This window comes from Talpa europaea, assembly GCF_964194135.1.
Source record: "Talpa europaea genome assembly, chromosome: 10".
Taxonomy (NCBI): Eukaryota; Metazoa; Chordata; class Mammalia; order Eulipotyphla; family Talpidae; genus Talpa; species Talpa europaea.
Genome location: NC_140077.1, coordinates 108,079,324 through 108,091,717, shown reverse-complemented (window position 1 = coordinate 108,091,717; position 12,394 = coordinate 108,079,324). Strand labels below are relative to the sequence as shown.

Below are 12,394 nucleotides of genomic sequence, written 5' to 3'. Positions count from 1 at the left end.
ATGGCTACCGTGCTAACCTGAAGGCACAGTGACTAATGACGCTGAGAAGCTCAGAGGCATACTTAGACGTGTGCAGGTACCCAAGCAAGCTCTCCATCTCTCACCACTGCGTCTCCTTTTTCAGCTGCTGGCCGGGCGCTGGCCTTTCGAACACAACGACTTCGGCATGTTCCTCTGCAAATTGTTCCCCTTTTTGCAGAAGTCCTCAGTGGGGATCACTGTCCTCAATCTCTGTGCGCTCAGCGTCGACAGGTAACGTGTTTCTTTCCTTTTACTTTTTCGTCCGGTTTAGAAAAGCATTTTTCTCACACACATACGAAAGGAGGGGGAGAGCGAAGACAAGGAGCTCTGAGAGTTGGTGCCTTGGCCAGTTGGTTTTAAGTGGACTAAAATATTAGCAGCCTTGCTCTTCTGTTTAGAATTATCTTACACACTGGCTAATGATCACCATTTTTGGCTCAGACGATTTGTGCCTAGAACATTTGCCAGTTACAAACACTGGGCATCCCGATGGCAACAAAGGGAGAATGAACATATTAGGTGGAATGAACTTTGGAAAGAGATTCTAGAACATGCAGACACTGTGCTTTCAATGGCAGATGTATTATGGCACTAAAGAAAACACCATTCAGCTACAGTTATAAGGCTGGATTAGCTGAGCTGAGTGGTAAGTGTGCAACATTGTTTGGTTCTTGTCTGTGCTTTTTTGAATGCCTGGAATGTTTCATGATTTTAAAAGAAATAATCAAGGCACACCTTGATTCAATTCTGAAAGATCCATCAAATGTCTCTAGTCTTTCCAGAAAATTCCTCAAACATGGATGTCAAGACTTTTTTAAAGAAAAGTCCCTTCTGGGAAAAAAATAAATACCAGATGGACTCACTTATATGTGGAATATAGAGAAACCAAGCAAAAGGTCAAGAAAAAGTCAAAAGTAGCAGCTGACCATAGAGCTGAGGCATATAGCCAAGGAGGGGCAGGCGTGGGGCAAACCAGAACAGGGATTAACACCAGTGAATATGATGATTGTTCATGGGTGATTTGGGGGGCAGGATAACTATGGGGACTACAATCATGTAAGAAAAATTGTTTTTAATTAATTAAAAAAGAAGTCCTTAACTCCATAAACTTCTAGATTTTATTTTCTTCACCTTCTAATTTCCATGCACGAATTATAAAGAATGAAGTTAGGAACTTTCTGATACATTCTTCCTTTAGTCTCTTTTGCATTGACTATAATCTTTTGCACATGCTATTCAATGTGCTTTTCAATTGACTTTCCTACAATTTAGAAAAGGTTTCCATTTCTTTCTGTTTCATACTCTTGACAATCTTTCAGAGAATGCTTGAGTCTTGCTTTCTTTTTTTTTTAAAGATTTATTTATTAATACAAAACTGGGGTACAGTCAGAGGTGCAGGAGGGTGAGAGAATTTACCAAAGACAGAGCAGGGAGTAGAACAGGCAGACAGACTGAAGACACTGCTGAGGAGAGCAGCGGGACAGGCAGGAGAGGTCTTTAGTGCCATGTGGGTTTCTCCCTGGCTGGCTGGGAATCGAACCTGTGCTGCAGAGGCTGCGGACAGCTTCAAGGTGCAGCATTCAACCCACTGCACCACCGGGGAGGCCCAGAGTTGCCCTTTCTTAAAGAACATTTAGTGTTTGCAGCTATTTTGGTATTTATCATTTACAATTAACTTTTAGGACCAAAACTGTTATGCTTAAACATTAGTACTTAAAAATTATAATGGTATCCTTGTTATAAATTTATGGCTATAACAACTGTGAAACAATAAACAAAATGTCTAGTAGTGTTATTAAAAAGAAATTTATTCCCAAAAGTAAAGCACAGAAAACAATTCCACTAGTATTTAAAGTGCAGTGATGCTGTTGGCCAAGCTGCTGTCACTGTAAGGTAAACACAAGGATCAGAATCAGCTTCACCATCTGTCAGCCATTCTTAGGAAATCCTGAGGTCTACATAGGGTTTTTTGCATCCTATCAGATTTTAAGGGCGTGAAATATTTGCACACCATAGGTAGCCACCATATCATTTCCACTTCATTAAATAACAGAGGATGCTAATTGTGATCACCTTTAGAACTAAGCATCTATAATCTGGATTGTATTCACCAGTGAACTGCCCGCTCTGAACATCCCGAGAACATCGTTCCTCCTTGTACTGTTGTCTAAAAACTGAAGTCTTTAGATTATATCTAGGACATTACTAATGTGTCCATTTTTTCTGCATTTATCAAGATGCATTTTCAGTGACGTAACAATTTTCTCACTAAGATATCCAATTAATGTTTTTATTAAAATATAACTCTAAAATCTATGTGGGGAAGAGATATAATCACAACAATTTAAAAAATAATTATGTGTCTTAGATGCACACTTTTTCTACATGACATTGTTAAACATTCTAAAGCTGGGCCTCCCCTGGTGGCACAGGCAGTTGAGCACTGCGCAATGAGGCTGTCCACAGCCTCTGCAGCACTGATTTGATCCCAGCCGGCCACAAGGGTCCCACATGGTGCAGCAGACCTCTCCTGTCGTGTCCGCTGCTCCCCTCAGCAGTGTATTTTGTCAGTCTGCCTGTTCTGTTCCCTGCTCTGTCTCTGGTGGGTCCTCTCACCCTCCTGTGCATCTGGCCTGTACCCTAGTTCTTAAATATAAATAAATAAATAAATATTCTAAAGCTGTGATATTTAAAAAAATGGCATACACAAATACAAATGCATTGAAAAATCATTGGGAAATCCAGAAACACATATTACAATATAGAAGTGTGAAAGAGAGGCTGAAATCACTCTGAGCATAATGGGTCAGAGAAAGATCCATCAATAAATAGTTGTAGAGGAAAAAAAGGACACTGAAGTCTTGTGCTATATATCAATAATAACAATTTATTGAATATTAGTATGTATGAGGCCCTATTAAAAATACAAAAATTATCTCATTTAATGCTTACAACACTCCTTATGATATGCTGTAATTATCCCCATTTTACAGATGTGGAAGCAGGATTTGAAAGAGGTTAATGGGAACCAGTCAGCTACCAACTACAGGAGCCCATAATCAAATATAAGTCTTCTGTGTTCTTAACCACCATGCTCAAGCATGTTAAAATGCAAGCCATAAAGCAGTAGAAGAAAATAGAGTAATATCTTTTTGATCACAAAAAAGAAAGGCTGGGCCTCCCCGGTGGCGCAGAGGTTGAGCGCTGGGTTGCGAAGCTGCCCGCGGCCTCTGCGGCGCCAGTTCGATCCCCGGCTGCTCCATGGCCACTGGAGGAGGGTCCCACATGGCGCGCAGACCTCTCCTGCCGCCCGCTGCTCCCCTCAGCAGTGTACTTCGGTCCTTTTGCCTGCTCTGCTCCCCGCTCTGGCTCTGGTGAATTCTCTCACCCTCCCGCGCTTCTGACTGTACCCAGTGCATGTATAAACAAACAAATAAATAAATAAATAAAAACATGCTTAAATTAAAAAAAAAAAAAAAAGAAAGGCTTTCTGAAATTAAAAATGATGGTCGGAATTATAAGTGTATTTCAGGATAAAATTTTTAAAGAATTAAGATAGACATAAAATTAAAAAACAACTAAACAAAGTGATAAGTTCAGTGAGATATCTGCAGCAAAAACTACAACACATGGTTATTCTTGGTGTTTAAAAGGCCCAATAAATAGTAATTAAAATCCTAAGACATCCATATACAAAGGGTATGAATATAAAAATCAACAAAGAAATTTAAATGACTAATTAACATGAATAATGTTCACATAATCAAAGAAACTCTGATTTAAAGGCATGTTTCTCAATGTCTGGTGGGAGTAGAGATTTGAATAGCCCTTCTGTGAAGTACAATCCTACAAATTTGTCTGCCCTTGGACCTTGTAATTACAATATCTGTTGTAAAGAAACAACCCAAAGATTATACACGAAGATGTTCTTTACGAGATTGTTTACAGCAAAAAGTTGAAAGCAATCTTTTACCCAGGTTAGGGAAATGGATAAGGATGTTAAATATAATTTAGATGTGCAGATATATGAATATCAAATTCCTTTTTAAAAATAAAGGATGGAATCAGGCTCCATCAGAACAGATTGCTCAGTGACTGTGGGATACTGTCAGATTAAACAAAAGGTCTAGCTTCCTCACTACAGCCTGTTTCTCTGGTTAAGGTGAGCCAGCAGCAAAAGAAAGCATCTAATTCATTCCAGAGTGGATGAACTTTCATTAATTTCAACTATGGGCTTGTCTCATTTCATCTTTTCACCAATTCCTCCTCCAGTCCAACTTTTATTTATTTACTTTTATTTCATGTCCTTAGTCACTGAAAAGAAAACAGGAATCTCAGAAGAAAGAGAAAATTTAGAAAGAAATTTGAACCCCCATTCAGCTTCATCATTGAAATCATTTTTTTTTAAAGATTTATTTGTTTATTTATTTATATAAGCACTGGGTACAGTCAGAAGTGCAGGAGAGTGAGAGAATTCACCAGAGCCAGAGCAGGGAGCAGAGCAGGCAGAAGGACCGAAGTACACTGCTGAGGGGAGCAGCGGGCGGCAGGAGAGGTCTGCGCACCATGCGGGACCCTCGCCCTGTGGCCGGGGATCGAACTGGCGCTGCAGAGGCTGCGGGCAGCTTTGCAACCCAGCACTCAACCGCTGCACCACCGGGGAGGCCCTGAAATCATTTTTTAATGCAAAGGCAGTATCCTTGTGAAATGAATGAACTTTTTCCCAACTAAATATGAATAATGATATATTACCAATAATTAAAATAGATATTTCTGCCTGCTGTAAGCAACACACTTTATATATTATTGGAGTTTGGATGGAAAAAAACAGGGAGACGTGAGGGGGGAAGGGAATTCAGAGCTGTTCTTTGTGCAGTTTAACTGTGGTGTTTAAAGTGGAAGATGACTGCAGTCAGACCAGTAACAAGATCTGGGTACAGAGCCAGCTTGCACTTAAAGTTGCCTGGGGAAGGAGGCTGTAAAAAGATATAACTTGGGCCTCCCTGGTGGCTCAAGGGGTTAAGACACAGCCTATGAAGCTGTCCGCAGCCTCTGCAGCCTGAGTTCAATCCCTGGGCAGGGAGCTACCCACATGGCGCAGCAGACCTCTCCTGTCTCGCCCACTGCTCCCCTCAGCCAGTGTATCTCAGTCAGTCTGCCTGTTCTGTTCCCCGCTGTCTCTGGTGAATCCTCTCACCGCCCCCTCCCCACTCCTCTGGCCTGTACCCCATCTCTTGTATGTACAAATAAATAAATATTTAAAAAAAAAAAGATAAAACACTTCTAACACCTAGTCCAGAATGATATGTAATCAGGAACCTGGGAAAGTTCCAACGACCTAATAAATAAGGCGACTGTATTTGATATGCCTCAACCTCAAAAGCTGATGTTAGTTCTTTAGCCCGTGGTTGCCAATAACTGCTGGTTCTCACTGAGAATCCCAATGGTTTATCCTAATCTAAAGAGCACAGAACTGACTTCCAGAAAGACCTCATTTTTATTTAGACTTAGACTTGGTTCCGCCTTGCTGTCGTGGAGTCACGTGGCAACAGTGAAGCCTTGGAGGAAATGGCTGGGCCAGGAGACCCGGGGGACAGAAGACCTCAGGGCCTCATGTTGGGTCTGTCCCTGGTCGCCGGGAGCTATTCATTCTTTTATCTTAATTCGGTTGTCTGGTTCTTTAGGCTACCTCATTTTTTTTTTATATAACAAACTATCCTAAAACATAGCAGTTTAAAATAACAACCTTTTTTTTTTTTCTTTCTTACCATGATGTGGAGCCAGAATTTGGAGGTTCTGCTCCTTGTCACTTTGACTGGGGTCTCCTGGTGGATTCAGCTGGCAGCTGCGCCTGTCTTGGGGGAGGAGGGGCAAGGCTCACATGCCTGGAGCAGCTGGCAGCAGCAGCTGGGTGTTGAGCTGCTCTCACATAGTCCAGGGCCTCTCCGTGCGTTCTCTCCAGCAGGCCTAGGGCTGTAGGGCAGGACCCTCTACCGCACTTAGAGGCCAGGCCAGAGACTGGCAAGAGGTCACAGCATCTGTACTCAATTGGTCACAGCAGGCACAGTCAGCCCCCTGAAGGACCACATTGCAGAAGTGTCAAGTCATTAATTAGCAGCTCCCTTTTTACCCTGACTATTTCCTCTCTAAAACCCTTCCTCCTACACTGTTGCCTCCAAACCTTTGTATGGTGAATGGTTTGTCTAACACAGGAAGACTCCTAGTCATGAAACATTACAAATGGTCACCTTTGCATTAGTTAAAGATGTGTTGACACCCCACTCTTGTATGCATAAATAAATAAACCTTTAAAAAAAAAAACAGATGTGCAGAGGGGAACCTGAAAGTGCTGCTGGACCCTCGGAAGTGGCAGTCGTGATGTTAAATAACTTCAGCTGGCATAAATTCAAATGTAGGTGAGCACTGACTGGCAATTGGTAGAAACCTTTTTTTTTTTACAAAGAATATTTTCTTTATTCTTTCTTTTTAAAAGTTGTATTATTTTTATTGAGGTAGCACTGGCTTACAATGCTGTATATCATTCAGGGGTATGGGTTCACACCTCTTCAGTTGTCAGTAACCACATCACACCTACCACCTAGGTACCTGGGGTCCTCCACCAGAGTCCATTGTGGCCCCTCCCCACTTTGCTCCCAGCCCCCCACTCTCCTCCTCTGGTAGGCTCAATTCTACCATTGGATTTCTAAAGTCTGTTTTGGTTTAGTTTTGTCTGTTCCTTTGTTTGGCAAGATTTCCTCTTTTTTATAGCTGAGTAGTATTCCACTCTGTCATTGGACACTTAAGTCGAGAAATATTATTTTAGGGTTCTTATGGTATTTTTTATTCCCTTAATTCATTAATCCCCCTCAAGAGAATTAGCCCATGAAAATAATTCAAAAAAGAGAAAAACTTCTGAATGTATAAAACATTTATAGGCATGTTATTCATAAACTTGAAACACTAGCTATGATGTGAACTTAGAAGACTTTCAGACAAGACATGTGTCACTGTCTTGTTACACTGGGAAGTCATTAAATTAATAAATTTTCATGCCTATGTAGAAACATGACTATTTTTAAAATGAAAAGTGAATACAGCTGAAAATAAAATTGCAACTAATAAGATTATAATATATATTCAAACTGTACTTGAAAGGATAGAAATGAGCAAAGAGTAAGAAGAAATAAGAATGGATTTTGTTGAAGTAATACATTTGAATTTAAATTTGATTTTATACTATTTTAAAGTATATTCAATAATAATCTTTTTCACATCAATGATTGTCCCAGACCATACCTTAAGATGCAAAAACTTGCATTAAATGCCACTGCTCTTGAAAACTTGTTTAAAATCTATTTATAGACATACACAGTAAAAAAGATTTCTACATAAATAAAACATGTAATTTATTATTTTATTTTGGCATTTCACATGACAGGGTACAAGGTGATATCATGAGAAAAGACCCCCCCCCGGGAGCTAGCAGACCAGAGCCCCAGCCCTGTCTCCCCAAATTCACTGAAGACCAGGCAGAGGATTTGTTGACACGCCAGTTCTCAGGTTCCCAACCAGAACAGAAGGGGTGAAAAATCAGCCCAAAATTTCTGTCTGGTTTTGGTTTTTGGTTTTCTGTTTGTTTGCTTGTTTGTTTTTTATCTTTGATACTAGTATAATAAAAGCATGAATCTATGTATCTGTTGCCTAATTCAAGACTGACTTGAAAAATAAAATGTTCAGGTCATGGTATGCGATTGGCTCTAGCCAATAAAAAAGAAATGCCTGGTAAGGAAACAAAGATACTTAATACTACATGTATTTATTATTCGGCACCTTCTTGCTGTAGGTGTGGTGAGCAACTTGCAAAGCTGCTGTGTAGTGCTTATATTCTAAAAGGAGGGGTAGAGACAATACACAAAATAAATAAAATATTTGATTGGTCACATGACCATCAGCACTATGGAGAAAAATTTATCCAAGTGGGACAAAGTAAGTTTAGAGGGAAGGCTGGGAATTTCAAATCTGGTGCTCAGAGAAGGCCTCTGTGAAAAGAGACAGTTGAGTAATGAAGCGAGGAAGCAGCTCCGAAACATCCTGGGATTCCCGTTGGGTGGGAAAGCATTTGGGGATTTGAGCACACGGCTCACGTGATTGACTTGCATTTTAGGGGCTCGCCATGGCCGCAGTGGTCAGGGTAGACTGGAGTAGGACAGAGAGGACACCGGGAGACATGTGGGAAGTAACCCAGGCAGCACATGTGGCAGTAACCCAGGCCGAAGGGAAACGGGAGAGGCGGGGAGAAGTGGCTGCATTGGGTAACTTCCATTGGAAGGAAGAGGTTGCAAGAGGTTTGCTCGAGAACTGGATGCACGGTAGAAGAAAAAAAGGGGAATGAAGGCTACCTTCACGGCTTTAGGCCTGAGAGGTTAAGAGTGGGGACAGAGCAAATTAGGGGTCAAAGAAGACCAGGAGGCTGATTGGGGTGAGCTTGAATGCCTTTTAGATACCTGAGTGGAGAGTTCAAGTAGGCAATTGAGTGTACAAGCTTAGAGTTAGAAGTGAGGGTCTAAGCTAGCTTATAAATTTGAGACTTGGGCCTCCCCTGGTGGCGCAGCGGTTGAGCGCTGGATTGCGAGGCTGTCCGCAGCCTCTGCAGCGCCAGTTCGATCCCCGGCCACTAGCGAGGGTCCCACAATAAATAAATAAATAAATAAATAAATAAATTTGAGAATTATCAGCGCCAGTTCGATCCCCGGCCACTAGCGAGGGTCCCACAATAAATAAATAAATAAATAAATAAATAAATAAATAAATAAATAAATAAATAAATAAATAAATTTGAGAATTATCAGCATATAAATAAGTTAAATGCTACTGTAAACCTTGAGATGGACAAGGTCACTAACAGAGTTTACATAGAAAAGCAATCGAAAAACTAAAGAGAAATCAAATGCGAAGAATTTGAGGAGTGGACACAATCAGCCAGGGAGCTGAGGAGTGCCCTGCAAGGTGTAAGGCGGGGGAAACCAGGAGAATGTAGTTGAAGCCAAGTGAGAACAGCATTTCAGAGAGGAGGGATTGCTTCTGGAATATCAGCTGGTGGTTGGATCTGTGCGTGCAGATTTTCTATGACAAGGGAAGATGTCATACATGTATATATAAAAACACAAACTAGATTGAAGACTGGTTATTATCACACCTCATGAGGAGAACATATTTCTGTACATATGAGTATTAATACATTATGTTCCAAATAGAAATCACTTTTTGGAATATCTAATATTTCTTATTTCCCACACCTGTCCCCAACCCATCATCACAAATGATTCTTCTTAATTGCTGTTTGTGGTTGTTTTTCCTTCCCACAGACAATTTATCAAGACTAAAGTGATTGCAAATGGGAATTATCATAACTCTCATTTGCTAAACTGGACACTAAAAACTACTTCTACCGATGTTAAATGTTAGATCTATAATGGATTATAGATCCATAATATTCTGAGAACTCGTGGCACAAAATATTCATCATGAGAACATATCAACGACATTTTCTTATTTCAGCCACCTTCTCTCACCAATCTTGCCTAAGAAATCTGGCTTCTTATCCTTTTTTTTTTTTTTGAATTTTTTATTTTTTTAATTTAAATTTTATTTTCTTATCCTTTTAAAGCTAAAGTGTTTCATTAAATGATCTTTCCTGATAACTGATTTAAGAGAAGGAGAGAAAACAGATAAAACTCATTGATAGTCTGGGATATAGACATCCAGTCTCCACTCCTTTTAACTTTTACTGGTCATCAGGCAGCCAGTCTAATAAGGCTACAAAGAAAAGTAAACAGAAGCGGAAAGCAAAATAAATAGCAGTCTTTACCCCCATGGAATTAGCCATAAATTTAAAAATGCAGTCTTGGCTATGTTGTGAAAGGATTTTCTTGATCTGTTTGCATAGCTGTATTTTATTCCATTCTGAACGAATCTGGACTTTTTTTAGAGAATCCTATTATACACTAATCTCACCCTAAAAATCTTTTGCAAAACATTTCTCTAACAAAATGTGCTTTATAGTCATCATGCAGTTTCCTTGTGATTACCAAATCTATAGGCTCTAATCTACAGGCAATTCTAGTATAGAACTAGGGAGCATAATTCCTAGGAGCTGTGTTTTTCTGATATACCCTGTGTAGATGACCTGAGACATAACACTAAATAGTGATAAGAGCTCATCTTGGAGGATATGGGTAGCTTGGAGATTGTTTAGTTTTCCTGACTAATCTTCCACAGTAAGTCACAAGTCCTGCAAACCCACAAACACCTGTCTTCAATGCTTTCGACCGTTTTATGGCCGCCTTCTGGCACTAATGAAAGCTCTAAAGAGAATGTTTACTTTCCATTACAACAGCAACAAAAACTTCAAGAATGAAGCCACAAAAAATACCATTTCGCGTCACAGATCCCTTCATAATAGTAAGTCTAGGACCGGTTAACACCAGACCCTCAAAGAACATAGTTTCTGAAATCAAACCTTTCTTAGATTTAACATTCAAATGTGATTATGATCACAAAATATTAAAAGATGTAAATAAGTAAAAAAAATGTAAGCACAATTTCTTAGCAATTGTTTTTGGATAGAAATAATTGTTCAGTTACTTTAATACCTTATGACTTCTGTATGAGTAATTCTTTTCCATTGGATTATAAATCCAAATGGTTAGGAACCAAGGTGTCTTTAACTCAGTTTTATATACTCTAGCACAAGACCATAATGAGAAAGGCATAGTCATTCTTTAACATTTACCAGAAATATTATTTACTTACTAAAACTGCCGTATGTTACAAGCCCACTGTGATCGTATTTTGTAGAGGGTGAAAATGATGGCGTATCAATGGCCAGTATTCACATGAGGATCTCTCGATCCATTTCAAACAAAAGTATTTTTCAGACTATGTAAAGAAAAATAACCTATTAACAGAGCAAGTAGCAGTAGCTTTTCTAGATCCCTCTCATCATCCACTTTTATTCCAGTTCAAAAACCAGGGGCTGACCTTCCAGATGCTGCCACATTCTAAATTCTCACAAGATTTTGCTAGACACCCAATATCTCAGGCCTACAAGATAATTCATGTCCAAATAGAACTCTTAATAGCTCCACTTGTTTTTTACACTAGGACTTTTGGAAAGTTCCTAAAAAGCCAGTAGCTTGTCACTGGCCAGGAGAAGGAACTTTCCAGTATTTCTAATTTTCATTTAATTGAAATGAACTTTAAATTTCCTTTTTTTTTTTTTTTCCAGGTATAGAGCAGTAGCCTCCTGGAGTCGTGTTCAGGGAATCGGGATCCCCTTGATCACTGCCATTGAAATCGTCTCCATCTGGATCCTGTCCTTCATCCTGGCCATCCCTGAAGCCATCGGCTTCGTCATGGTGCCCTTTGAATACAGGGGTGAACAGCACAAGACCTGTATGCTCAATGCCACGTCGAAATTCATGGAGGTACAGGAGTTCAAAGGGCACGAACAGGGCGGGGAGGAGGTCTTCATTAGTGCTTTGCCATGACCCAGACCTATAGCTGTTACAGGGCAAACCCCGATATAAAATGGGGTTGCCTGACTGTGGGTCCTCACCCGCGCGCTTTAAGGGGACTTATGAATGCTAAACTGCAGACATACACAAAATCTTGATAAAAAGTTTATTTACAAGGGAAGGGGAAATGGGAAATGAATATCTCAGAGAGAAGAAAAGGGAGATAAGTTGGTAAATGCGTCCTACCCGTTCCGCTGACCTGGAATCCCAATGACCCGCCGAGTTGGCAAAACCTAGCACACCTTGTGGCCAAACCAGCAACCCCCTGGCCACATGGCCAGTTAAATTCCCAAACTGAGAGCCCAGTTGCTTAACTCCACCCTCAGATCCTCCCAACCTTCCCTTTGGGGATCATGGGGTTTGTGTCATGGGGGTGGAGTCCACAAAGCTTGTATGGAGTTTGCTCAGGACATACTTTCCCCCTATCATTGCTATCTCTACAAAATAGAACATCTATTTTTTTTCCCAATTCTTATATTACAACATAACTAGAGATACAGCTGCTGATGCGCACAGAAATTCATAATTCTGAAACAATTGAGACAGAGATGACATATATGCATATAGTGATATTTGTTTTTATAATAAATACAGCACGATAATTGCCATCTGACAGACATGATGATCATTATTTTAAGTTACTTGGGGAAATGAACATTGTTTATACTTTTTTTTAATTCAAAGGAAGTTATACACAAATGTACTTATATTAGTATGGGTTCTGTTCACTGAAAATAAAGTCTCAACAATAGTTAGACAAAGACTTTAAAAAAAAAAAAAGAGTTTACTCTTGATAG

The 12,394-nt window shown here is 40.0% G+C and overlaps 1 protein-coding gene across 2 annotated transcripts in view; it reads left to right on the top strand.

The window, feature by feature from the left end:
• Positions 1 to 12,394, top strand: part of EDNRA (endothelin receptor type A) — a gene marked incomplete at both ends in the record, with an annotated part of 42,754 nt that overhangs the window by 20,406 nt on the left and 9,954 nt on the right. The window contains 2 exons of one of the 2 annotated variants that reach the window (XM_084245156.1): positions 125 to 252; positions 11,309 to 11,507. The exons of the other annotated variant lie outside the window; for it this stretch is intronic. Of the exons in view, the coding sequence (XP_084101282.1) occupies positions 125 to 252; positions 11,309 to 11,507 (327 nt within the window). The remainder of the gene's footprint in view (positions 1 to 124; positions 253 to 11,308; positions 11,508 to 12,394) is intronic. 2 annotated transcript variants of the gene reach the window in all.